The sequence below is a fragment of the Peromyscus eremicus genome, chromosome 17 (assembly GCF_949786415.1).
Source record: "Peromyscus eremicus chromosome 17, PerEre_H2_v1, whole genome shotgun sequence".
In the NCBI taxonomy this organism is placed as follows: Eukaryota; Metazoa; Chordata; class Mammalia; order Rodentia; family Cricetidae; genus Peromyscus; species Peromyscus eremicus.
In genome coordinates, this window is record NC_081433.1 from 17,903,912 (window position 1) to 17,931,054 (window position 27,143).

A 27,143-nucleotide genomic window follows, 5' to 3' on the forward strand; every position below is an offset into this window, starting at 1 on the left:
TTTTACTTAGATGACCAGATTGGGTCTCTTGGGAAAGGGAGCCCAGCTTATATAATGAAGACATGCTGTCATAGTACTTCATCTGTCTGGTTTCCAGGGGGTTAAAATACGGCCAAGCCGTCAATCAATACTGCCTTTCCATCTTTTCTAATTGCCATAGGCTAGAGATCATCAGTCCCTTGGCTCTGTTAATGTAATATATTGATTTCAGGTAAGTGAGATTGAACATAGATGAAGTAAGAAATCTGCCTTAATGGTAATGAAGTCTCTCTGGTGTTTATCAGCTGCCACCGGGTGGCGCCAGCAAGCTCAAATCTCCCCCACAGTATTAGGTAATAGGCCAGTTTTCTCAGAAGTAACAGGCCTACAAGTGGGAATCTTTGGCCTGGGTTTGGCATTCTAAAACTGTGGACATGACCAATATGGCTTGTGCAGAATTAGACCCGGCACAAGGGCAGGGTGGTAGTACCATTAAATGCTACCAACTGTTACGGCAGAATTCTGTGTAAGATGTGAGCTGTGTCTAATGTCACTCCAGGTGCGTGTTAGAGAGGGTCCAAAATTGTACCCAGTGGGATTATTAGCAGCTGGTGGAACCAAGGCGCCTACATCTGCAGGGGAGTAGAGGACAGTGAGGGAGAGGAGAGAGGACTTTGAGGCAACATGGTACGGCCTTCCAGCCGCTTAGCTGGTGGAAACCAAGAAGGGAGAAGACCAGCAAGAACCTTGAGGTTGGCTGGTCCTGGTGGCATACGCCTTTAATCCCAGCACTCAAGCAGAGACAAGCAAATCTGCGTTCAAAGGCCAGCCTGGTCTATGGTGTGAGTTCAATGCCTGCTAAAGATGCACAGTGAGACCCTGTCTAAAAGCAAATGAAACATCCACACTGAAGTTATGAAGGACCCTGGATCCAGTTCCCTCACTGGACATATAACAGTGTTCAGAATCATCTTTCCTGTACTGCCTCCCAGATGCATGCATGTTCTAGTAAAAGTGGTGTGTTTAATGCCATGCTGCCAATCATAGGTTCCGGTGGTGCGCCAGAGCTGGCTCTCAGGGACTCGTCATGTGATGCTTCGCATGGAAATCATTCCTGCGGGTGCACTTCCATCCTTAGGATCTGCGACTGTGGTTGCTAATCAGTGGCCAGAGCACTGCCCGTGAGGTTTCAGCCTGGGGTTATGGCCAAGGATCCCAGATGTTGAAAACAGAAACATTGATACCATCTGTAAGATGGGTAGAGAGATGTATCAAGTATCTTACTAGCCTAGAAGTTAGCAAAAACAGTTTCAAGGCCAGTTTGGGCTACATGAAACAAACTACACAAATACCCAGCTATGGTGGCACATGCCTTTAATCCCATCACTCACAAGGCAGCGGCAGATGAGTCTCTGAGATCGAGGCCAGCCTGGTCTATAGAGAGAGTTCCAGGACGGCCAGGGCTACACAGAGAAACCTTGTCTCAAAAAACCAAAACAAAAATCCCACAAATGAAACAGAATAACAAGAGAATGGACCTAGTGGCGCACGCCTTTAATACCAGAACTCAGGAGGGCAGAGGCTGGTAGATCTCTCTAAACTCAAGGCCAGCCTGCTTTATATAGTGAGTTCCAGGCCAACCAAGGTTGCACAGGGAGACCCTTTCTCCAAGAACACAACGTAGAACAAGAAAGAAACACAACCGGAGCCCACAGTGACTGGGCTCCTAGATTTAACTGTTCCCATTCTGCCCATTGAGAAGGCTAGAAAGCTCCAGAGGGCAGCCACATGAGTCATGTAGTTGAAACAGGATTAAGCCAATTAACTAGCCAATCCTGTTCCCATAGCCCATACCTATAAAGTACACCAAGTTTAAAAAAAAAAAAAAGAGGGAAGTTTTATTGTGAGGCGCCTGGTCGGACCAATGGCGACATAAAATGATGAGGCTTCATCAGTCTGGAGAAATCAGTTAATTAGCAGCACAGGGTGGGACTCGTCCTCTATGACAAGGGAACATTTTCAGGTACATTTTCTGGGCTGGGGGTGTAGTTCAGTTGCTAGCATAGGAGACCAAGCATGAGGATTAAGAAGGATGCGGTGGTGGCGCACGCCTTTAGTCCTAGTCTCTGAGTTCGAGGCCAGCCTGGTCTACAGAGCACGTTTCAGGATAGCCAGGGCTACACTTTCAAAACAAAACAAAAAAGGACTGTATTAGACCTTTTCTCAAAAAAACAGAAATAGCTGAGGCACAGGAACTTGCTGCAAAGAGCTGTTGGCATTTCTTATTTCTGATCCCAGGCTGTGCTTCCATCTAACTTTCAATTTCACAGTAAGAACCCTAACTCTATCTGCAAAGGCAGCAATACTTTCCCCTTCCTCTCTCCACAGCCAAAGGAACACGCTCTTGACTGGCTGCTTGTGGAAGGAGAACACTAAGCATAACTATCTGGCTTACTGTTTGTTACCAAGTAGCGAAGGGATTGTATCGGAGCTGACTACCAACCTCTGTGACTGTGGCCGGGTGACCAGCACAAATGGTTAAGATTAGTGATGTGCTAGCGTAGTGTCCGCCTCCCAGACTCCTGCAGCCCCTAGACACAGGATGGGGATGTCTGTCTTTTTCCTTTTTTGTTTGTTTTTTCCAGATAGGGTCTTACTATGTAGCTCTGGCTGTCCTGGAACTCTGTAGACCAAGCTGGCCTCTCTCTAGAGAGCTGTTAGTCTCTGCTTCCCGAGTACTGGGATTAAAAGTGTGTGCCACCACTGCCTGACTAATCTTTTTTTTTTTTTTTTAAGATTTACTTTTAGGACTGTTTCACATGCATGACTGGTACCCGTGGAGTTCAGAACCCTGATCCTCTGCAAGATCAAATGGTCTTAACCACTGAAGGACTAGTCCCTCTGGCACCACGAATCTGTTTTAACTCCCTTTTCTTTCAAGAAAGTATATCCCTACTGGGAAGTATATCCAACCTGGCCCCCAGGTACTTAGGACACCGTTCTACCGAGGAGCCTCGCTGCAAAGGTTTGCCAGGTGCTCTTAAAAATGGTCTCCATGTTCTGACTAGGGCTTCCACACCAGAGGAGGCAGAGGTATCCAAGGTGCCAAGCTGACTCCATGTGGAATACATTTCCTCTTCAAAGCTCTGAACCAAATGGGCTGTAATCCCAGCTACTTGGGAGATGGGGGAGTGGGGTTTAAAATTCAAGGCTAGCTTGGGCAATTTAGATCTTAACCTCAAAATTTAAAAAAGGAAAAGGGCGAGGGATACAGTCCAGTGATAGAGTAGTTGCCTAGAAACCATGGGGCCCACAGCTCCCTCCCCCACACTGTCCCCGTCAAGTGCACACAAACAGGAAGCCATTCCGAAACAACATGGGAGTGGGCTTTATGTAGAGTTTAGTAGGACGACTCAATGATACAGTAGAAACAGACTGCAATTAAGCTTCTCTAAATGGCCTGAACATGGTGTCAGCGCGAGTCTCTGCAATGGTCACGAGACCTCCAACGACTTAATGACTGGTCCTTTATCTCAAGCCAGCCAGTCTTAGCTAGCATTCCTTCATGGATGTCACTGCTGAGGGGACAGTGACTGGAGAGAGTGAGCTCTATCTTCAAGGGGTCCTTAGGCTCCTTTGGAATTCGCCTTGCTGTTCTGGGAGGTCTTCTGGGATTTGGCCTGGAGGATCTAGGTACAAAGCAAGACTTTAACCAGTGTAAATTCTTCAGGCATCCCATCCCCTTTTACCTTCTTAGCCAAACGAATGGCCAGAAGCCAGGCTCAATGTCTGTAGCCTGAGTGTAATCCCTGCCCCCAGGGGGGTGAGGCAGGAGAACGGACTTCAATTCCAGGAAAACCTGGACTAGCGTGAGCTTCCTCCACCTGCTCCTTCCCCCAAGGAAAAGCAACTAGACAGTGGCCATGACGTCATTGTGTCCATTGCTTTGGTCATAAAGGTGAAGATACAAACAAGCATGGGCCTTGGGACCATTTTCTGAATGCCTACCCAGCTACAAGGTTCACAGACTGGCCCATCCCACAGTGGAACTGTCACACAGAGACAGTTCATCTGCCCCCCAACAACTCCCTCCACCGAGTGACCTTCCTAACTGTTCACTTGGGTCGTGCTTTCTGCCGGTCCCCACATTCCTTCACCCGAATGGGAGAAGTGGGCACGGAAATTTCTTATTTACGTGCATTTTCCTAAAAACTTTAATTGCTTTCCTGCTAGTATTTCCTGACATCAGAAGCCTGTGGAAACTGTATAACATATGGAAACTATTTTGCATTTAGCACATAAAAAAATAAGGTTCTGCCTATAGTGTAATTAGCTCCTAGACTTTACCTGCTTAGGTCCTGCTCCACCATTGCATTGGTGGGGGTTGGGTTTTTTTTTTTTTTTTTCCTCTACTTTTGGATAACTGAGGTAAAAAGCAACTAGGGCATGGCTGGAGTCCAGCCTACAGCTTCCTGTTTGGATGACGGGAAGACTATGCGGTGTTTTGTGGTACCATGCATGGTTCTGGAGTCTCTGTGCCCTTACAGATGACTAGGGGAGAGTAGTTTCTCCATAGATTACTTACTGCTTCTTTGGAAACAGTTGCTGATGGTGTGATGAGTGGGGATGGTCCTGGGGACAGTTGTATAAATTCTTCATCCTTGAACATCAGAACTGAGAGATTAGTGATTTAATACAACATGAGGCTCCACCATGAATACCAGGGACTCAACTACTGTCTATCCTGTAGGTTTTGACAGGCAAACTAATCTGAAAATTACATGTAATTACAATGTTGATTTAAAGCCGGGCGGTGGCGGCGCACGCCTTTAATCCCAGCACTCGGGAGGCAGAGCCTGGCAGATCTCTGTGAGTTCGAGGCCAGCCTGGTCTACAGAGTGAGATCCAGGACAGGCACCAAAACTGCACAGAGAAACCCTGTCTAGGAAAAAAAAAAAATTATTTTTGGCACAGCCAGGGATGGAAGCCATGGTTTCACATTTTCCCACAAGCCCTTTACCAATGAGCTACATGGCTCCTCCTGTATGTTGAATTTTTTTAAGAAAGATTAAACGGCATAATAGAGGTTCTCTATTACCAAGTAGTAATGTATTGAATACAATGAATCTGTTTCGTTGGGAGGATTAAAAATGCGGAGAATTGGCTGGGTGTGCATGCCTGTCATCTCAGCACTTGGGAGGCTGAGGCAAAGAATCAGGAGTTTGACACCAGCTTGAGCTACACCGTCAGATCTTGTTTGGAGGAAAAGAAAATTAACACTGAGAAAAAGTTTTCCAGCTTAATCAAGTAGAAAGAAAGTAGCTAACCTTAGTTCCCTTTAGCTGAGGTGCAGGATCGACAACATCTTCTTTTGACTCACGGGGTGTAGATGACGCTATGACAGGGCTTGTCTTTGGAACCTGGGGAAAACATTACGTCAGTGTAAACTGCTCCGGTAAAGGAATATGTGCCTTGAAGTGATTTGCCTTCCTCTGACACTGTGTGTGTGTGTGTGTGTGTGTGTGTGTGTGTGTGTGTCAGGGACACAGACAGAGATAAGAGACAGACAGGGTCTCACTATGTAGATCTAGCTGACTTAGAACTCACCTCTGCTGGGATTAATGGCATATGCCTGACTACATCTTTCTCTATTTTGTTGTTTCGAGATGCATCTTACTGTGAAGGTTAACTTGAAACTCACTATGTAGACCAGGCTGGTCTTGAATTCACAGAGAGTCCTCTGCCTTTGCCTCTTGAGTGCTGGGATTAAAGGTGTGCACTACCATGCCTGGTAGACTAAGTCAAACTCATTTTTCTTTATCAGACAAAGCCCTTCTTGAGTTTCATGAAATATGTACCTACAATAGCAAGTTAGCATTTGAATTTTGAGCACCCTATATATAAAGTTCCACACTATTTAGAATCTAGGATTTAAAATACTTGGTTCTAGGCCAGCCAGGGCTACACAGAGAAACCCTGTCTCAAAAAACAAAAACAGAAAGACCAGCCTGGTATACATAGTGACCCTCCAGGCTAATCAAGGCTTCACAGTGAGATGCATCCCAAAACACACAAACAAAACCCTCAAAACACAAAACAATTTGGCAATTATGGTCTTGCTCCCAGTCTTAAAAAAAAAAAAAAAAAAAAAAAAAAAAAAAAAAAAAAGTAAATAAAAGCAGGGCAGTGGTGGTGCACGCCTTAAATCCCAGCACTCAGGAGGCAGGCAGAGGCAGGTAGATATCTGAGTTAGAGGCCAGCCTGGTCTACAGAGGGAATTCAAGGACAGACAGGGCTACACAGAGAAACCCTGTCTTGAAAAACAGAAACAATTTAAAAACTACAAGTGAAAAAAAAAAATGATTAATGAGTTGATGGGAGACAAAAACGTTAACATTCTAAGTTAGTCCTCATTGGCTTGAAAATGTGTAGACATCTGAACAAATGAAACAAAGAAAAGGAGCCATGGTTTAAAGGAGGCGAGTTTAGGGGTTGCTAATGAAGACCGCACGATGGCCGTCCAGGGTCAGCGCCACCCACTGACCTCTATACTCGGTGGCAGATCAATAGGCTTGGGCTTCACGTCTATCAGGTAGAAGGTTCGAGACAGGAGCAGAAGAGAAGGGGGCACATTCTCCTTCAGGTGGAGGTCCAGCCACTGGAGCGGAATGCAACAAGACATGAGTCAGAGGCTGCTGCAGCCAGGAAGGAGGTCTGCTCATCTGCTGCTTCCCCAGCACACTGAGAACCTGTGGCACAAGGATGGAAGAACCAGCCTCCTAGCCTCTGCCCCTGGGCAAGTACAACCACTCCCACTGGTCACTTAAACTCTCCAGCCAGTTCCGGATCCTCTCTAAGCAAAAAGTAGACGGTGTGAAGGAATACACCAGAAGCCAGGGCATCCTGGAATCTAGACTTGGGAGGCTGAGGCAGGAAGCTGAGTTCAAGGCCAGCCTGAGCTATATAGTAAGAGCCTGTTTCAAAATAATAACCAACCTTACTAACCAAAGAAATCATCGTTAGAACGAAGGTTTAAAGCATCAAAATGACCACGTTTTGTTTGTTGTTATTTTATTTTTGCTATGCAGCCTGGTCTCTCACTTGGGATCCTCTTGTCCCAAGACTAAGTGCTGGGATTAGAGGCATGGGCCACTACGTCACATTGTTTTGTAAAATCTCTACAGAACGAGTGACACATACTGTTTTGTTTGTGTGAGTGTGTGCGTGTGTGTGCGTGCGTGCGTGCGTGCGTGTGTGTGTGTGTGTGTGTATAAAATGCATAAGTGTGGGCCCAGTGTGAAGGTCAGAGGACAACTTTTTGAAGGGATTCTGTCCTTCTGTCACTGGTTCTGGAAACTGAACTCAGGTGTCAGGCTTTACCAGACGAGCCTTTTTACTAGCCTTTTTTGTCCTCTGCTTTTTATCCCCACTGAAACACCTTGAAGTTGATTCATGTCAGTTGATGCAGTAACGCCCCCTTAAATATTTGGACAGGTTTCCATTGTATGGCAGTGCTGTGTTTTATCTGATAATCCTGCTAATGACCTCTGGGGTAATTCTAGGCGTTAAAAACGGCGCTGCAAAGATGAGCGTGGCAGGAAGTAGAGGTAGCAAGATCTCTGAGCCCAAGGGCAACCAGGTCTACAGAGTTCTGGGCTAGCCAGGGCTCCATAGTGAGGCCCTGTCTCTAAACACACCAAACGTCTTGCCGAGGACCTCCGTTCGGGTCCCACACCCACACCAGGCAGCTCACAGCTGACTCTGCCTGCAACTTCAGCTGACCATCAGATGCTTCCGGCTTCCAGGTTTTCTGTTGTTTTTCAGGACAGGGTTTCATGCCCTCTACCACGCAGGCTGGCCTGGAACTCTTGATGATCCTCTGTCCAGCTTCCTAAATGCTAGGATTATAGGTACCAGCTACCAAAGCCAGGCAGGGTGTGTGAAGGTTTTTAAATTTTGAAAGATGATGTGGTTTGTCTTCCTGGTGTTTCCATTTTCAACTAGCAATGCATAAGTGCCCTTCTATCCAAGATCTGAGCAAGTCTGAACTTGGCTGATATGTGGATGACATGTCTTTGTTAAAAGATAGCTCACGTTTATCATTTTAACTATCTTTTATTTTCTTGAGACAAGGTCTCCCTCTGAAGCCCATGCTGTCATGAAACTTACCACAGAGCCCAAGCTTGTCTCATGGCACTCTCCTGCCTCAGCCTCCCTCCCATGCACTGGGATTACTCTCTATAAATGTTCATCTTCCAGTTATAGCTAGTGTGCTGTGTATGAGGAGAACAGCCACCTAACGTGGTTTCCAAGTGACAACCCTGGCTCCTGTCCCCAAATAACCTTTACATGTTACAGTAGCTTTCACACTGCTAACACGGAGGACTCACCAGGAGCTGTTCCTTGGTTTTCAAATGCACTGCTGCTGTTAGAACCAAAGTGTGCTCTCCGATGGGAGCTACAGGCATCTACTCCCAAAGCCAACACTGTATACTGATTTGGAGCACAAGAAGAAAAGCAGCCCAAGTGGGCTCCGGACACAGTCTGGACCCCGCACAGACCGACAGTGAGAGAGAGCCCTTTTATGAGAATTTCTGCCAAGGACCTTACTTTGGCATAGGCAAATTCCAAGTTGGCCTCAAGATCTACCATGTATACACACCTTCCAGTTATTAAAACATGAGTCTAGATCAGGGGTTCTCAACCTGTGGGTCATGACCCCTTTGGGGATTGAATAACTTTTTCACAGGGGTCGCCTAAGACCACAGGAAGACGCAGATATTTACATTACAATTCATAACAGTAACAAAATTAGAGTTAGAAAGTAGCAACAAAACTAATTTCATGGTGTTGGGGGGGTCACCACAACATAAGAAACTGTAGTAAAGGATCACAGCATCAGGAAGGTTGAGAACCACTGGTCCAGATGCTATGGAGGGATTTTACAGATGGAATTGAGGTCCCAAGTCAGTCTACTCTGAGATAAGGTCCAGCGGGGCTTTACTTAATTACTAGACCTGGAGGCCCAAAATGGGAAGTGTAAGATGTGAGGCATGACTGGGGTCTGGCACATGGCAGATTTTGCAGATGGAGGAGGGGCCCCTTGGAGCTGAGAGTGGGTGGGCTGGCAGTGAGAAGTGAGAACTTCCTCCTCCCTACAGCTGCAGGGCACACGGTTGAGCCACCCATCTGAAGGAGTTTGGAGTGGGTTATTCCCCAGACTCCAGGAGGGAACACAGCCTGCACTTGTGACCTCTGGGCTGCTGTTGTGATCATTTTAACTGCGGTAGTTTATGGTACCACTATAACTACGCGGTTCCCTGTCCCTATCCAAGAGAAAAACAGAGGGACCTCTTGAGAGTATGCTTAACGGTTCCATGAAATAAAGCCAATGAGGCATGGTGGCTTAGCTGTTTGAACCTTCAATGTTCCTCCAAGTTCTGTGTGTTGAAAGCTTGTTCACCAGACTATGGCACTACTAGGGAGCGTGGAACTTTTACGGGGTGAGGGGCCTCATGGGAAGTAGTTAGACCACTGAAGGGAACTGAGGGACCTCGTCTCCTTTCTCTTTGCCTTTTTAAAAAACAAAACAACAACAAAACAGGATCTCATTTCCTAGCCCTGGCCGTCCTGGAACTTACTCTGTGGGCCAGGCTGGCCTCAAACTCACAGAGATCTGCCTGCCACTGTCTCCCGAGTGCTGGGATTAAAGTCGTGCACGTCTTTCTTTGCTTCTGGACCACCATAAAATGAACAAGACATCTCTGCTGCGGAGTTTTGTAAGATAAACTGTGCTGGCAGAGAACCAGAGAAATGGGACCAAGCAACTGCCAACTGCCGGCTGAAGGCTTGGAAGCCATGAGCCCAAATAAATCTCCCTTCCACCAGATGCCTGTTGCCAAGGCAACAGAGAGCTGACTACTACAACTCGTGAAGGGGGCTGGAGTGCGGCTTGCCTCTGTGAGTTGCTGCCTCAGTTGCTCCTCTGTGAGGCCCAGCGATCTCATCCCTCGGGCCCGGCAGGCAGCCTGTAGTTCTGACACACTCAAGGCCTTCACCCCTTCATTGGCAATTATCTGCAAGAAGTGGAAGGAACAGTGTTGGATCTTTGGTTTTCCATTTCACTCCACGCCTCCAGTCCAGCAAAATCGACAGAAACCCAAATCCGATGCTTTGGCCCTCTGCCCCTTACCCGGACTGCTGCAGACCAGCAGCTCTGGAAGGTGGTTAGTGAGATGTAAGGATGCTGCTGACGGACGGACGGACAGCAATGAAAGACAGTCATAGAACCGCCCCCGACATTCTATCAGGAGAGTATTTCCTGTCTTGGTTGGGATTTTGCCTGGTTGTAACCTCTCCTTTTCCTTTTCCTTTTTAGGGCTTGTTAGAAAAAAAAAACCCTGTCGTGAAAAGCTTTCCAATACTATTAGTTGTGTGTCTCAGTACTGTTTTCCTATCACTCCCTCAGAATGGCTTCTCTGGTCCACAAGACTCCTGGTAAATAACAATTTGTGCATGTGACCCAAAACTACAGCTCTGGGACCGGTATTGTTTATACCGATCCCCAAATCTAAAGAGGGCAATGTGCTCATGTCTTCTCTGTTGGGGGAAACCTGCTCCCCAAGTAGAGTATTACAGCAGCTGATTCTGATTCAGGAAACATTCTTTCCAGGTTTTAAAGGAGCCTAATTAGTAGTTATACTCCAAAGGTATCCTTCGCAAGATGGCTAGCCTTGTGCTTTGCTGCCCTCGTTTTAGTAACTCACCCAAGTAGAAGATTAACTTTGACATGAGTGCCTCTGTAAAACAGAGGCAGAGGTGCGTGTGCGTGTGTGTGCGCGCGTGCGCGTGTGCGTGTGCGTGTGTGTGTGTGTGTGTGTGTGTGTGATGGGGGAGTGTTGCCAAGAAACCACTGAGCCAATATTTCCTTCTCAGCGGGTCCTAACTACTTTAGATTAGTCCCAGCTAATACATCCAGATTAGTGGCTGCTTACAATGGCCTTCTCAGGAAAATAGATCCTGACACAACAAATATTGAAATGGGTAGCGAGAGCTGAAGTTGTCATAGTAATGGACTTTTAAACCATTCATTTTGCTAGAATGAGTCTACAGCAGACCCAACAGAAAATAATGCACTTCACAAAGGTACCCTCACATGCCTCCCGTACCCCTTATTGCTGGGGTTTGAATCTTACTTGGTCATCTGCTTTTATGGACTTCAGCGTCATGAGGAGCTGGAAGCGGAGCAAATTGTTTGTTCCAAAGGACTGCAATTCCAGCAGCTTGCACAGGGCAACCAGCTGGGGTCGATCTAAGTGTTCCAGGGCTAACTGATCCTCGAAGAGTTTAGAGAAGCGAACTATCTCCTTAGTGCTCGGCCTGTGGCCTGTTTGGACCTAGGCAATGGGACAAAGGCCAGTTAAAAGGAGTTTCCTACTTTACATAAACCTCCTAATAGACTATTTGAGAGAGATGTCAAAGCAGTTAGAGACTATGGCCTGTATGGGAATGGATCCTGTGGTTCACTGGGAATAAAAAACAGGTCTAGTGTGGAACTGTGGCTCAGTGGGAGACTGGGTATTTGTGTTGAATGCATGCCAGGTTCAATGCCTAGTCTAACACCCCCTGCCCCACCCCCCAACACAAATCTTTCTAGAATCAAACTTGGTCACTAGAAAAAATCAGGAGTATTTTTTTTCTTTTCTTTTTTTCTGGTTTTTCGAGACAGGGTTTCTCTGTGTATCAGCCCTGGCTGTCCTGAAACTCGCTTTGTAGACCAGGCTGGCCTCGAACTCACAGAGATCCACCTGCCTCTGCCTCCCGAGTGCTGGGATTAAAAGCATGTGCCACCACCACCCAGCTTTTTTTTTTGAGTATTTCTAAAGTTTGTACTGAGCTTTCTTTCCAAGATGATCCCTTTAAGGTAGCTTTGTTGTGTTTTTTGTTTGTTTGTTTGTTTTTTTTTCCAAACTAAATGTTTAAAATGCTGTGTATTTATAATTTATCTATGTGGCATATCAAAGATTCTGAACACTCTGGATGATCATGATGATGTGCTTCTTCTGTAACTCCAGCAGAAGTCGCTGGCCTATCGTGAGCCCGACACCTGTTTGACATAGGAGGAAAGCTGTGAGGAGTCGTCTCCCAGCTTGGCTCGGTTTCTCCTCGCCATTTCTGTCATTGTCTCCTGAAGGAATTTCGCTATTTCCAGTTTTGCAGCCATCTTCTTTTTCTGTTTTTCTTCCTTAATAGAAAAGGAAAAAAGTTAATCCCAGCTGCAGGTTGGTAATGATGAGAGAAATAACTACCTCCTTGCTGCTGGGCATCCCCACCACACATATTATAGTAACACTATTAGCAAGTTTGTAAGAACCCAACCATGGGGCTGGAGAGGTGGCTCTGAGATTAAGAACACTGGCTGCTCTTCCAGAGGTCCTGAGTTCAATTCCCAGCAACCACATGGTGGCTCACAATCATCTGTTATGAGATCTGGTGCCCTCTTCTGGCATGCAGGCATACATGCAAGCAGAATACTGTATACATAATAAATAAATCTTAAAAAAAAAAACAAAAACAAACTAAACCCAACCACTGTAAAGGGGCATCTACTTAACTTGTCTCCTTAATCTTGCATTTATTTCTCATTAACACACTGATGATAAGCCCCAGTGAAAAGCTCTCTTATCAGATGACTCACTACCTCCTAACCTCATCTAGGCTGCTACTTAAGCCAAACTCTGGTAGATAGCCCCAGATTTTGCTCTACAAAGAAACTAACTGTATGCTAATCAACTTTACAGTTTAAATAGAAAATATCTAATCATAATATAGTGTGTTATGTGCTGTAATAGATTTGGGGGGGAGCACTATACAGAAGAGAATTAAATATACATTCTTTTGTTGTTGTTGTTGTTGTTGTTTGTTTTGTTTGAGACAGGGCCTCTCTATAGATCCCTGGCTGTCCTAGAACTCACTATGTAGACCAGGCTGGCCTCGAACTCGTAAAGCTCCACCTGCCTCTGCCACCTGAGTGCTGAAATTAAAGGTGTGCACCACTATGCCTGACTTAATGTACATTCTTAAGACACTGTTGACTAGTAGTTGTAAATCCTCACTCATCGTCAGAAATGCAGTGGTAGAATTTTTGAAATAACCATGGTCAAAATGCTGGGCACAGGATAGATAGAAGTGGATACAGTTAAGTCACTTATTCAAGAACATTTTCATTAGAATGCTGTGGGTTGTTTCTAGATCCTGATTATTTTAAATGTAAGTAAATTAAGGCCTGCAATTCTAGCAGCTTGCAGAGGGCATCCAGCTAGAGCTTAAGTGAATTAAACCATCTCCAGGCAGTTAAACACTATAGTTTGATTTTCCACTTTAATCTCAAATTAAGGTCTAGGGATATAGCTCAGTAGCAGTGCTTGCCAAGCATACACAAGGCCCTGGATTCTATTCCTCACATCACTAAAAGAAAAAAAAAAAAAAAAAAAGGAGCCAAATGTGCTGGCCCACACCTTTAATCCCAGCACTCAGAAGGCAGAGGCAGGTGGATCTCTGTGAGCTCAAGGCCAGCGTGTTCTACATAAGGAGTTCCAGGCCAGCCAGGGCTGCACAGAGAGACTCTGTCTCGAACAAAACAAAACACAAGCACAGGATGGAAAAGAAAAAAGGAACTATCTCAGACCTATCTTCAAGTCAGCCTCATGGTGTAGGTCCTGCTTATTTCCTTCTCTTGGCTCCGTCCTTCGGCCAGGAAAATTATTTTCCTAAAATAATTTTCTAATCATGTCGCCCATTACTGCTTCACGTTTTAGCTTCTATTCACCATAGTCAGAGGTGAAGTTGTTCAAACTCCTATGAGTGGCGATGCCTTCCAACCTGACATCCCTTTTGTCTGCCTCCTGCTACCGAGTCCTTGACCAGCCTTCTCCCAGACTTACGGACTGTGGTAAAACTTCACCCATTCTCTGAACCTCAGCTCCCAAATTCCTTCCCTGAAACAGTTTCTGTTTTTTAAACGGCATTTTCCAGGCTTACTGATGGACAGATTTCATTGTCCATGAGGAGAGCTTTGCTTCCACCTCTAGGACACTGTCTAGTAGAGACACAGTTGGGGGTGGCAAGTGTGTTGTGTGCAGGGACGGGGGGGGGGGGGGGGGGGGGGGGGGGGGAGGTGTTCTTTTCTAGTCCAACCCCTTTCTGGTCACTAAGGCACCTTCCCTGGTACACTTCACAGACACTGAGGATAAACCATACCTAATACTCATTAACCAACTAACAGTAGATGTTTGTTTTCATTATTATTTTAAATAAACCTTTTAAAATCTTTATTTTTATGGGTATTTTGCCTGCATGTGTGTCTGTCCACAGAGGCCAGAAGGCACTGGACCCCTTGGAACTGGAGTTACGGATGGTTGTGAGCCACAGTGTGGTGCTGGGAATTGAACCTGGGTCCTCTGCAAGAACAGCCAGTGCTCTTAAACTCTGAGCCATCACGTTAGCTCTTTTATTGTTTTCTATTTTTTGGAACTTACTAGGTAAACCAGGTTGACCTTGAACTTATAGCTCCCTTCTTTCCTTTCTCCTTTCCATCTCTTTCTCCTTCCTCTCTTTCAAGCAGTTAAAATAACAGTAGAGAGGCTGGGCATAATGGCACACACCTATAATCCCAGCATTTGGGAGGCGGAAGCAGACAGATCTCTGTGAATCACAGGACAGCCTGGTCTACATAGTGAGCTCTAGGACAGCCAGCGCTACATAGTGAGACCTTGTCTCAAAAATACCAAAAACAGAGCCGGCGGTGATGGCACATGCCTTTAATCCCAGCACTCGGGACGCAGAGCCAGGCAGATCTCTGTGAGTTCGAGGCCAGCCTGGGCTACAGGGTGAGTTCCAGGAAAGGCACCAAAACTACACAGAGAAACCCTGTCTCTAAAAACAACAACAAAACAAATAAATAATAAAATATAGTAGAAATAGAACATTCAATAAACAATAATAGAAAAACTAGATATTTACATATAAAAAAAACCCTGATACTGTTATTACAAACTTTCATAAAAATGAACTGGATTGTACATGCAAAGACAAATTATAAAACTATAAAAATTCTAGGAAAAAATATTAGAAAAATTTAACTTGGGGCTGATGAAATGGCTCAGGAGTTAAAAGCACTGACTTCCAGAGGACCCAGGTTCAGTTCCTAGTACCTACATTACCCTCTGTAACTCCAGTTCCAGGAGATCCAATGTCCTCTTCTGGCCTCCTCAGGTACCAGGCATGCATGTGATTGATGCACAGATATACATGCAGACCAGCACTCATACACATAAGATCTAAGTGACTTTGAGTTTGTTAACCAGCTTTTAGCTGTAACGCCAAAGGCATGGTCATTTAAAGTGTTTGTCCTCTGAAAAGAGAACCACAAGTATGGGGTGTGGCTTACTCAATCATTTGCCTATCACTGGCAAAGACCTGGGATCCATTCACAGCAATGGAAAGGAAAAAAAAAAAAAAGTTAGCGCCATTTCCAGGACTGGGGGAAAAATATAAGGCAAAGATTTTGAGAAAATATTTACAAAGTCTATATTTGAGAAAGGACTTGTATACAGATACACCGAGAACTCAAAACAACAATAAGAACCAAAACACCCAACTGCAAAGTGGGCAAAAGAGGCTTTGGAGATGGTTCAGCGGGTAAAGCGCTTGCTCACACGGGCATAGGAACCCGAGCTCCGCCTGCCTGTAGTCCTACTCTGTGGACACAGGAGCAAACTGGCTAGCTACACGAGCTGTATCAGTGAGCTGTGGGCTTCAGTGAGAGACCCTGACTACTCAATATACAAAGTGGAGAGCTGATTATCTATCTATCTATCTATCTATCTATCTATCTATCTATCTATCTATCTATATCAGAACTCTATATAAGGTAAACATGCTTGCATACACATGCATGGCCATCCACACACATGTACACCATACACATATTTTCACACACACACACATCCCAATGGTGGGAAAAATAAACATACATTCCCTGAAAGAAGTTACAGAGATGCCACAGGAGCTAGCCACTCCACACCTATTGGAATGGTTACTATCCAAAGCACAGTAGCAGTGCTGGGGAAAACAGAGAGCAGCATTCTTGGGTGGAATGCAGCATGCATGGCTGCTCTGGAAAACAGTTTAGCAAATTTTTACAATGCTAGATATAGTCTTACTGTGTGCAATCACTGTTGCTCAAGTTAAAAAAAAAAACCCTGAACACACATATTCATTGCATTTTTATTTATACCTGCCCAAGTTAGAAGCAATCAAATTCCAAAAGGTGAATGGATTTAGAAAACACTTGCATATTCATAAATAGAATTATTAAAATCATGTCTTTTCATAGAAGGACTTCAGTATTCATTTTTTTATGTGTTGGATCCCTGAAAATGGGTGCTGGGAACTGAAACAGGGTCCCCTGCCAAGAGCAGAAAGTGCCCTTAACCACCGAGCCATCTCTCTAGTCCTTTATGGAAGAACTGTAAATGCATATTGCTAAGTGGAAGAATCCGGTCTGAAAAGGCCGCACAGTGTGTGATTCAAATTGCACAGCACTCTGGAAAAGGCACAACTAGAGTGAAAATGTCTACAGTTGCCAGACAGAAGGAGAAACACAGTGGGTCCAAACAGGGAGAGGACACGTGGGTTTCGGGACAGTGAGACTACTCCTCAGGACGCTGGGATGGTGGACAGGGCAGTGCTGTGGAGCTGCCAAAACTGCACACCACAGTGAGGCCCAATGTCACGCATGGGCTTTCGTTAATAATAGTGTATAATATGTTAACATTAGTTACTCGGTTATAACATGGACCATGCTGATGCAAGTTGTTACGAACGGGAAACGGGTGGGGGATGAGTGGCATACGGCAAGTCTGTACTTTCTGCCCAATTTGCCTGTAAACCTACAAAACTGCTCTAAAAACCAAAGCCTATTAATTTTTTTTTTTAAAGGTATACCTTTTTGGATTCACTTTCAAAAGTTGATGGCAACATGTCTGGGAAGAGCTTCAGAAACACTGGTATCAGGAATTCCATAAAAGGTACAATTATGAACACCATAAATGGAACCAAGCGGAAGAGATCAGCGCAAGTTCTCAACAGCTGAAGAGATAAATGCATAAGCAATATTATACATCCAGGACGTGCCTCAAACCAAGCAAGAGCCACCACCGAAAAAGCCTGCCTTGGTACTCAAAGTGTGTAAAAAAAATAAGGTTTTTTTTTGGTTTTTCGAGACAGGGTTTCTCTGTGTAGCTTTGCGCCTTTCCTGGATCTCTCTCTGTAGACCAGTCTGGCCTCGAACTCACAAAGATCCACCTGCCTCTGCCTCCCGAGTCCTGGGATTAAAGGCGTGCGCCACCACCACCCGGCTAAAAATAAGGTTTTCTATAGCTGGAAAGGTGAAGTTTTTTCTTCAACGTAGCTCTGAAAGTAGCATTTATGGGCTATTTATTTATCCTCAAAGAAATCTATGATAATCAGTATGCATTAGTGGCATCTCTTAAGGGTCCACATTTTGATAACACAGTATTAGTTAAAACCAACTTTTCCTTTTTGAGAGGAGGAGTTTGCGATGTTGCCCAGGCTGATCCTCCTGCCTCAGTTTTCCCAGTACCTGTGATTAACAGTATGTTCCATTGCATTTGGTTTTAAAATTGGTTTTTAAAATGCACATATATATTTAATATTAAGAGCACTTGCTGTTCTTCCAGAGGGCAAGAGTTCAGTTCCCAGCACCCATGTCAGGTGGCTTACAGTAGTCTGTAACTGCAGCGCCAGGGGATCAGATGCCTGTGGCTTCTGCAGACACCTGCACTCACATTCACGTGCCCACTAGCAGACACATACACAATTTCAAACAATAAAAATAAACCCGAAAAACCTCCGACTGTAGGCAGACATTCCAGCCAGTTGAAGGCACGTAAGATTGAGAAGGAAACAGGTTCTCTGCGGCTGAGTCCTTGCTTAGCTGCTCAAGGAAGGCCCTCGCATGGCAGGAAGCTTTGCTTTCTGATCAATAGTTATAATTTCTACCTCAGGGAGGGGAGCACTCTACATCAAACCCGGGGCCTCGTGTGTGATCAGGGAGTTACCTAAGGAGTTTTAAGGTGAAGTTTTACTTCGTTTTAATTTTACATTTTCCATGTCAAACGCGATTCTTGCCTACCCTTCGCCTCTCTCGTCTCGTTAGTGTCTGTCCATGCAGTAGCCTCCAAACTATTCTGGCAGCGACTTTGGTGTCAATCCAAAGTAAAGAGAATCCATTGTAATAATGTTTAAATTCGTCCATGATTTTTTGTCCAAAAGATCGCTTTTCTTCTGCAATTTCTGTCTTCGCTTCTTTGGGAGGCTGAGGGATTGTTGGCTTAGGCTTTCCTGGGATTTGCTCCGGCTGAGGTTTATTGGGGACATTTTGTAGCCAGCCAGTCGATGTGTGCAGTTTTTGTGTGAGTCTGGTTCGCAAAGGATGGACCTTGTTGCCTGGCAGACTCGGGTAGGAGTACTTCCTGCTTCCATAGTTTTTCACATAGGTCACACGTAAATGAGAATCTGGCAAGTGGAGAGATGCAAGTGATGGGGAGTGAGAGCAGGAAGGATAGACAAAATGGCTAGGCAATCTGGAAAAAAAGAATAACGTTCTTTCAGTGAGATGTATTAGTACAAACAAAAAAAGATATTTTATTTGGTTAAAACAAAGCAATAAGCTTGTAGGCAACTGATGTTTATTAATGAATGAAATACAATTTTGTGTGTGTGTGTGTGTGTGTGTGTGTGTGTATTTGTGTGTTGCTGGGCATCAACCCAGGACTAACACATCCTAAGAATGTGCTCTACCATTGAGCTCCAACCCCCTAGCCAGAAATACAACTTTCATATATATATGAGACAGGGTTTCCCTGTGTAGCCCTGGCTGTCCTGGAACTCTCTCTGCACACCAGGTTGGCCTGGAATTCAGAGATCCGCCTGCCCCTGCCTCTACCTCCCGAGTGCTAGGATTAAAAGTGTGTGTCATTGAGAAGACAGTGCTGGGAACTGAAGGCAAAAGTAGTCCACACACGGTAGGCAAGTGTTCAACCATTGAGCTATACCTCTACCCACAGAAATATAACTTCTTAAACAGCTGAATTGCAGCCATCATTGAACATATCCTTATGAAAAGTATTAATAAGCTAATTCTGAAGGGTAATTTGCTATAGCAACACAGAAGTACGGCAGCTATTAATGTAAACATCTAGAGGCCAGTGAGATAGTTCAAGGGCAGAAAGGCGCTTGCTGTCAAACCCTGGCTAAATCCTTGGGACCCAGATGATAGAAGGACAGAACTGACTCCTACAAGTTGTCCTGTGATCTCCAGAAGCATGCCAGGGGTATGCGCTCTCTAGTAATTAAATAACAAAAAACCTGAAAACGCCGGGCGGTGGTGGCGCACGCCTTTAATCCCAGCACTTGGGAGGCAGAGCCAGGCGGATCTCTGTGAGTTCGAGGCCAGCCTGGGCTACCAATTGAGTTCCAGGAGAGGCGCAAAGCTACACAGAGAAACCCTGTCTCGAAAAACCAAAAAACCAAAAAACAAAAACAAAAAAACAAAAAACAAAAAAAACCCTGAAAACATCTTATTAGTAACAAAATATCCATTTGAAAACACACTTCTGCCAGGGGTGAGGTTTGATTGTACTGTCTCTATCTACTCTCATAAAGTAGATGAAGATTTGACTTTTGCCATTAACTACTCTAGTGATAACAAAGAGTGTTTTAATGAAGCAACTTCATCGTCCCTGTGAGGACTAACTAATTATGTAATACTGCTTTGTGTCTATGGACTCCCTCAAAGTGATGAGGCATAATTTCCCTAAAATTCTTCAAGAGCATTTAAAAACAAGAATTAGAATTAAGCACTCCAACTAATGATTTTTATATTCTAATACTATAGTTAAACTAGAACATAAGATCTTAAAAATAAAACACATTCAAGTAACCAGGCAGTGGGGGCACATGCCTATAATCCCAGCTCTCGGGCAGCAGAGGCAGGCAGATCTCTGTGAGTTCGAGGCCAGCCTGGTCTACAAAGTGAATTTCCAGGACAGCCATGGCGGTTACACAGAGAAACCCTGTCTCGAGAAACTAAAACAAACAAACAAACAAACAAACAAACCCCTGTCCAAGCAAAGAGAGCTACAGGCCACCAGCCAGTCACAAAGTAGCACACACCTTTAAACCCAGAACTCAGGAGACAGAAGCAGGTGGATCTCTTCGAGGCCACCCTGTTCTACACAGTGAGTTCCAGGACAACCAGAGTTACAAAGTGAGACCCTGTCTAGCAAAACAACAACAAACAAACAAGCAAACACCCCCCCCCCAAAAAAAAAAAAAAGAAGAGAGGAGAAAAAGGAAAGAAAGCTATTGACAAGGCATTGGTTGGTTTTTGTTTTTGGCTAAAAGATACTTTTTCCCTATGCTTCAATCATATTTTTGAAACATATCAATATAAATACTCTTTAAATGGCCAAAAGGGCAAATATACAATGAATGTGGCAAATGGTGAGTTTTCAGTAATATTCTGAAGACATATGTAAGTGACAAGAGATGTTAGATAGGAACATGCCCTGGGCTGAGCATGTTCATGAACCATTTTACCTCTTTGTACAACTGAGGTCCTCATGTATATTCAGTAACAGAAATGCCACGCTAAAACTATTTTATCTATTTTCCCTCTATCACACACCTACAAAATTACTCAGCCTGCATTCTAAAGCAGTTTAAATATGCTCTTCCTAAGGATGTATTTAAAATTCTGCAAGGTTTTGTATACTATGACAATCCTTTTGTTTTATTGGTATCTTTTTTTCTTTTTCTTTTTTCGAGACAGGGTCTCAGTATATAGCCCAAGCTGGCCTCGATCTCAGAGATCAGCCTGCCTCTGCCTCCTGGGTGCTGGGACTAAAGGCATGTGTTGCTACATCCGGCCAGAAGCCAGTCCTCTTACATACATATTTTCCAAATAGATGAACAAATTCATATACATGTTTGTGGGAAATTCCAAGCCTTACCTTGTCCACAAAATAGCTAAGAATGAATTATAACTGTGGAAGGCCATATTTATTTTTTGTTTCAACTAGCCAACACAGAGACCTAGGCAAAAGAAGTAAATAATTTAGTATTTTAAAAAGGCATCAATTAAATAGCAGAATTTAGTTATTTTTAAAAAACTAATGCAAGGACAGAGTTTTGCATAGTCAAGGTGTAAAATTTCCTTCAAGTTCATTTCCAACAGTCACAGTGTTTTCTTAGCTCTGGATGTGAAAATGGTACTTTTGCGATCCCAAAACACAGAAATGGGTTCTAAGAAGGTGCTCGTGAAGACGATATGGCCTCCAAAGGCTTTTTTATTTCTGGTCAATAGTGTCTAGTAATCTGCTGCGACGGTTAAAAGGAGAAAGACATCTTTATCTGTAATCAGAAAATACAAGTAGAAAGTAAACATCCTGGATTCATTTTCAGTCCGTTTCCCATAACTGTTTGGCCAAGCTACCGTCAACCCAAAAGTCTAAAAATATTCAACTCATTTCATGTGTGTAACAGCGAAGATATCATGATACCTCTCATGGTTCAGATGCAGATGAAAACGGACCCCATCCCAGTGTGACTGAAATCTCCGGAGCCCGAACTAAGCAAGCTCTGTACCTTTAACTAAAACCGTTCTCCACCCCGAGCCGCTCGCTTTTCAGCTACTGGCAGCAACTCTGCTAGCTGGCAATCGCGCCGAAAGGAGGTTCCCCGTCTAGTTCCCCACCCCATCCCCTGGAAACCTCAACCACCAAGCTAACATCGCGAACCGGGCTCAGCACCTCGGAAACCGGCCCCACCGTGGTTGACGCTCCTCCGGAGGGGGGCCGGGCCTGCTTGCAGAGGCTTCCCGGCCCTCGGCCGCGGGCTACGGGCCACACTGCCCCGCGGTCGACCCGGCGTTTGCTGCGGGGTCACCTCTGCACCCCGCGATCGCCGCCCCGGTGCAGAAGGCGCCCTTGGCTCTCGGCCGGCGGCCTCAGGGGATGGAGGGCGGACTGGCCTGGGTCTGGGGATTGCTGGCGTGGGGTTGGGTACACCGAAGGGGCGAATGTCGGCTGGGCGCCAAAGTTTAGGGGCCAGGTCGGGGGCGCTGCGGGGGAGACGCGGGAGGGAGTGCGCGCCGCCGGGGGGACGATGGGGCCCCAAACCCTACCTTCCCAATTCCTCCCCGCCCCCCGAGCTGGAGGGGCCGGAAGCCCAGTCTCCATGGTCCCGCCTCCTGCGCCTCGCCCTGTGACGTCACTCCGAGTGACGACACTACCACCCAATGAGCTCTCAAGTTCTGGGAACCGCTGGCGTCCTTCACGGTAGCAACGCGGAAGGCAGTCAGGTCCCCTTTACGAGCCCGCGAAGTGACTTCTAGGTGGAGTTAGTTTAGGGGGCGTCTGTACTATGGGGACCAAAGCTGCGGTTCCCCCCCCGCCCCCCGCCTGCCTGCTCACATTCTGTAGTGTCTACTAATGTCTGATAGTCGCCTTGGCAACCCATCTTGGAGTCACTAATGACATCGCTTTGATGGTCTGTCCCTCTGTCCCTTCAAACTCTGAAACTGCCTGGAGGTCTCTGGTTGGCGGAGGAGGTTGTGAAGTCGGGGTGGCAGAAGGGTCAGCATTGGGAAGGAAAACATCCCTCTTCTGCAGGGTCGAAGGCTGGAATGCGGCCGAAATCTTCATATGGAATTTGAATTTCACTAAAGAAACTGGTTTCTTAATGTTGTCGCTTGGCACTAGTTTGTGTAGAAATCTCAATATTTAAAATACATTTAAAATAAGATAGGCATTGCAGGTTTGGAGAGACTTCAGTTCCTAGGGTAGGCAACTAAGCCAGCTTTGGAAAGTGAAAGTTTTGGAAGCATTCTTGTTCCCATTCATTTATCCAGCTTTTATTTTTTTTTTCAAATTTTATTTATATTTTTTAGAATCGTATGTAGCACAGGTTGGTCTGGAACTTAACAGGTAGCAGAAAGGGGTCTTGAACCCCTGAACCTTCTGCCTGCCTTCTGAGTGCTTGGATTACAAGTGTTCACCACTACGACCGACTTGGGCTCTTTTACTTATTTTTGTTTAAATTTTTTGAGGCAGGGTTTCACTGTGTAGCTCTGGCTGGACTGGAACACGTTATGTAGACCCACTTGCCTCTGCCGCTGGACTGCTTGGATTTAAAGGTATGTACCACCATGCCCGGCTCAAATTTTTCTCCATCTTTCTCTCTCTGAGAACTCTGATGATAAAATTATGAACTGTACAAAATAGAATAGTTTCTGAGGGCCGGGTGCGATAGCACATGCCTTTTATCCCGGTACATGAGAGGCAGACGGGCGGATCTCTCTGAGTTCGGTCAGCATGGTCTACAAAGTGAGTTCCAAGACAGCCAGGGCTACACAGTGGGATCCTGTTTCAAAAGAACCACAAAAGAGAGAAGAAAAAAGAAATGCAGGCCGCTTTGAATCCACAAAAGTGTATTTCAACTAAACCTTCCGAATGGACGACTTAAAATAAGCAAAACTTCTCGGTTTGGCCGCTAGGGGTCCCTTTGTGCATGCCCGACAACTTTCCACATTGGGGTTTCGTTTCACAATCGCTCGTCAAGAAGAATTAAAATTTACGAAATTTACGCCCTTTTCCCGCCTTCAGACAGGGTCTCACTGTGCAGCCCTGCCTGGCCTGGAACTCACTATGTAAACCCGGCTAGCCTTGAACTCACTGAGATCCTCTTGCCTCCTGATCACCACCACACCAGGCTAAAGCTTTCTTTTCTCTCCCTGAAAATTCTGATGGTAAAATTATAAGCTCTACAATAATAATTTTAATATTGATTTCATAAGTGAACCATTGCATTATTATCATAAATGTGTACTTTTCTGGAAAAGATTAGTAAAGGATGCAAAAGCATTTCTCTCATTTCATAATGAGATATTTTATACTGGAAAAATTCTTATCCATGTATTATATTCACTTACAAACAGGCATGGTAAAATTTATTCGGTATTTATAAGCAGATGAACTATCCCATACACAATATTTGAAACGTAGATTTTTCTAGCATGGTCACAAGTCAGCAATCTAATTCTTTAAAAAAAAAGGGGGGGTGGGGAGATAAGAACCCTTCTTATGGAACCCATTCATTTAAAGCAATACTTTAATAATAATAATAATAAAATGCATACTTTCTCCAGGCTTGTATATTTTATCAGGCTTGACATTTGGTTTTTAGGATAAATGTAAATTATATCTATGTATCTAAACTTTTTTTTCAGAAAAGAAGCCCCCAAAAGTTTTTACTGCCATAACTCTGACAGCCCTATTCTGTTTCTGTCTTGATGAGTCGTTTGCTCATTTGCTATGAAGAGTTAGCATGTTTTGAACCTCCGAATATGTTAGATGATGAAAACATAAAGTGTTATGTGTGCCTGTTTCCCAAAATGAAATCTTTAAGGACATTTATGAGCTCCTTAAATGGGAAATCCAAATGCCTGATCAAAAAAGCAAGAGCGGGCTGGAGAGATGGCTCAGCCGTTAAAGGCTAGGCTCACAACCAAAAATATAAGAGTTCGGTTCCCAGCACCCACGGCTGTCTCTCCAGACATTTAAAAAAAAAAAAAAAAAAAAAAAAAAGCAAGAGCATTATAGGAGTTGGAAAGTGGAAAGGACTGGGAGAGGATCAAGCTAGGTTCATATCACTCACCTTGTTCACCTTTTTTATTTTATTTCACCCACCCACCCACCCACCCACCCAGGGTTTCTCTGTAGCTTTGGAGCCTGTCCTGGAACTCACTCTATAGAACAGGCTAGCCTCGAACTCACAGAGATCCACCTGGCTCTGCATCCTGAGTGCTGGGATTAAAGGCATGTGCCACCACCACCCAGCACCTTTTTTATTTTATAAATCTGCCTATTTATAAATGAAATTTTGATTTCTTTTGTTTTTTGTTTTTCGAGACAGAGTTTCTCTGTGTAGTTTTGCGCCTTTCCTGGAACTCACTTGGTAGTCCAGGCTGGCCTCGAACTCACAGAGATCCACCTGGCTCTGCTTCCCGAGTGCTGGGATTAAAGGCGTGCGCCACCACCGCCCGGCGAAATTTTGATTTCTTTAAGTGGTAGTAATACACAAAGGATAGGTTTAAAACAGTGAAAAGCCTGGCCCCGTAGTCCTAGCCTGTAATCTCAGTTGCTGGGTAGGTTGAGGAAGGAGGAATGCTTCAGTCCAGTTGGACACTAGCCTGGGCAACACAGCAAGCCCTATCTCAAAATAAATGAATCCGATTAAACAGAAAATGGTTACAGATTAACAGAGAATGGTGGTTTGTGTTTATAATCCCAGTACTCTGGAGGCTGAGGCTGGAAGATTGCCATGAGTTCAAGGCCAGTTTGGGTTAAACAAAATTTTACAGATTAACTGTAAAGTAGGCTAGGGAGCTGGTTCAGTACAAAAGGTGCTTGCCACTACGTCTATAACTTACGTGGTGAAAGTCTGGAACCAACTCCCACAAGTGTGTCCTCTGATACTAACACACACAAAATAATTTATATATTATATATATATATATATATATATAAATTTTTTTTTTTTTTTTTGAGACAAGGTTTCTCTGTGTAACAGCCCTGGCTGTCCTGGAACTCGCTCTGTAGACCAGGCTGGCCTCTATATCCACCTGCCTCTGCCTCCCGAGTGCTGGGATTAAAGGCGTGTGCCACAATGCCTGGCATAATTAATAATATTAATTTTAATAATAAATAATTAAAATAACAAAAACAATAGTAATGCCCCCCTCAATGGTGGCACACACCTTAATTCCAGCACCTGGCACTTAGGAAGCGGAGGCAGGAGAACTATATCAGTTCGAGGCCATCCTAGCCTCCATAGAGAGTTCCGGGACAGCCAGGGACCCTGTCTCAAAAATCTAAATAAATAAATAAAATCAATTGAATTGTTTTCAGTATTACCCTTAGTATTTAACAGTCATGTTAACAAACATATATTTAGTACCCATTAAAATCACTGAACTGGCCGGGCTGTGGTGGCACACACCTTTAATTCCAGCACTCAGGAGGCAGAAGCAGGAGGATCTCTGAGTCCAGCATGGTCTACAGAGTGAGTTTTAGGACAGCCAAGGCTACACAGAAAAACCCTGTCTCAACAAAACAAAACAAACCTCAAAAATTAAAAAATGGAAAAAAAAATAAAATCACTGAAATATAGAAATTTTATAAAATTCTGAGGTGGTGGGCTGGAGAGAGATGGCTCAGTAGTTAAAAGCACTTGTTCTTTCAGATGGCTCAGTAGTAAAGAGCACTTGTTAATTCAGGGGATCAGGGTTCGGTTCCCAGCACCCACGTGGTTGTTCACAATCATCCATAAAGACAGTTCCAGCAGGTCTGACACCCCTTCTGATCTCCTCCGGGGACCTGGCACGCACAAGATGTACATATATACATGTGAGCAAAACACTCCTAAATATAATTATAAAATCTCTAAAATTAATTCTGGAGGTGGTATTTGAAAAGAGAAACACATCAGAAATCTCTCGAAATGGTGACAAATAGTTCGAGCACTGGTCGTGTCCACAGAGAGTATGACACTTCGTAGCGATCGGGTTCTGCAGTTCCCAGAACAGACAGCAAAGAGTGGGTATCGGTTTCCTCATCTGATCGCTACGTATGTCTCTTCGGTAAGCTCACGTCCCTGGGTTGAAGGTTCTAAGTAATTACCACCAGGCCCCAGGAAAACTCCATCTGCACTGCCCCCTTCGAGACTGTTTCCCGGGCCCCGTCGTTGTTTTTACTCGTGTTTCCTAGAATGGGGAGGGCTGGAGGTTTGCAGAGCACTGCCTCCTTCCCCTCACTCTCGGGTGATCGCTCTGGGACAAATACCCCCACGTCACTCGGTGCGGAGGTCTGGCCCCGAGCAGCAGCGCAGGGCTGGGGCACGTGACCCGCCCGCAGTCCTCGCTGTGGCCCGCGGCCTGAGATGCAGTCGCGCTGACGTCCTCCTGGTTACCCACAAGCCTCTGTGCCCCGGTGCGGGCAGGAAGAGGGCAGCCGGGTCCA

The 27,143-nt window shown here is 44.9% G+C and overlaps 1 protein-coding gene across 8 annotated transcripts; it reads right to left on the reverse strand.

The window, feature by feature from the left end:
- Positions 1–3,343: 3,343 nt before the first annotated feature.
- Letm2 (leucine zipper and EF-hand containing transmembrane protein 2) lies at positions 3,344–22,455 on the reverse strand. 8 transcript variants are annotated; one of them, XM_059244560.1, is made up of 11 exons: positions 22,250–22,443; positions 21,078–21,159; positions 18,197–18,647; positions 16,987–17,130; positions 12,086–12,223; positions 11,175–11,375; positions 9,936–10,055; positions 6,524–6,637; positions 5,307–5,399; positions 4,565–4,639; positions 3,344–3,668 (listed from the first exon to the last, which is right to left on the reverse strand). In XM_059244560.1, the coding sequence occupies exons 2-11, from the start codon at positions 21,122–21,124 to the stop codon at positions 3,606–3,608; spliced, it is 1,446 nt and encodes a 481-aa protein (XP_059100543.1). In that variant the 5' UTR covers positions 21,125–21,159; positions 22,250–22,443; the 3' UTR covers positions 3,344–3,605. The 8 variants fall into 8 exon arrangements, 7 of the variants coding, with proteins under 7 accessions (XP_059100543.1, XP_059100542.1, XP_059100539.1 ...); XM_059244559.1 differs by having other exon boundaries at positions 21,078–21,477; positions 22,250–22,350; XM_059244556.1 differs by having other exon boundaries at positions 21,078–21,477; positions 21,894–22,318.
- Positions 22,456–27,143: the final 4,688 nt, after the last annotated feature.

Excerpts from the sequence above, each read along its gene's own strand:
- Letm2 (XM_059244560.1), bottom strand. The coding sequence starts at position 21,124 with ATGGCCTTCCACAGTTATAATTCATTCTTAGCTATTTTGTGGACAAG. Across the intron at positions 10,056-11,174 it reads CCATAAAAGCAGATGACCAA|ATAATTGCCAATGAAGGGGT; the intron begins GTAAGATTCAAA and ends CACTTCTTGCAG. Across the intron at positions 5,400-6,523 it reads ATCTGCCACCGAGTATAGAG|GTTCCAAAGACAAGCCCTGT; the intron begins GTCAGTGGGTGG and ends TGTTTTCCCCAG.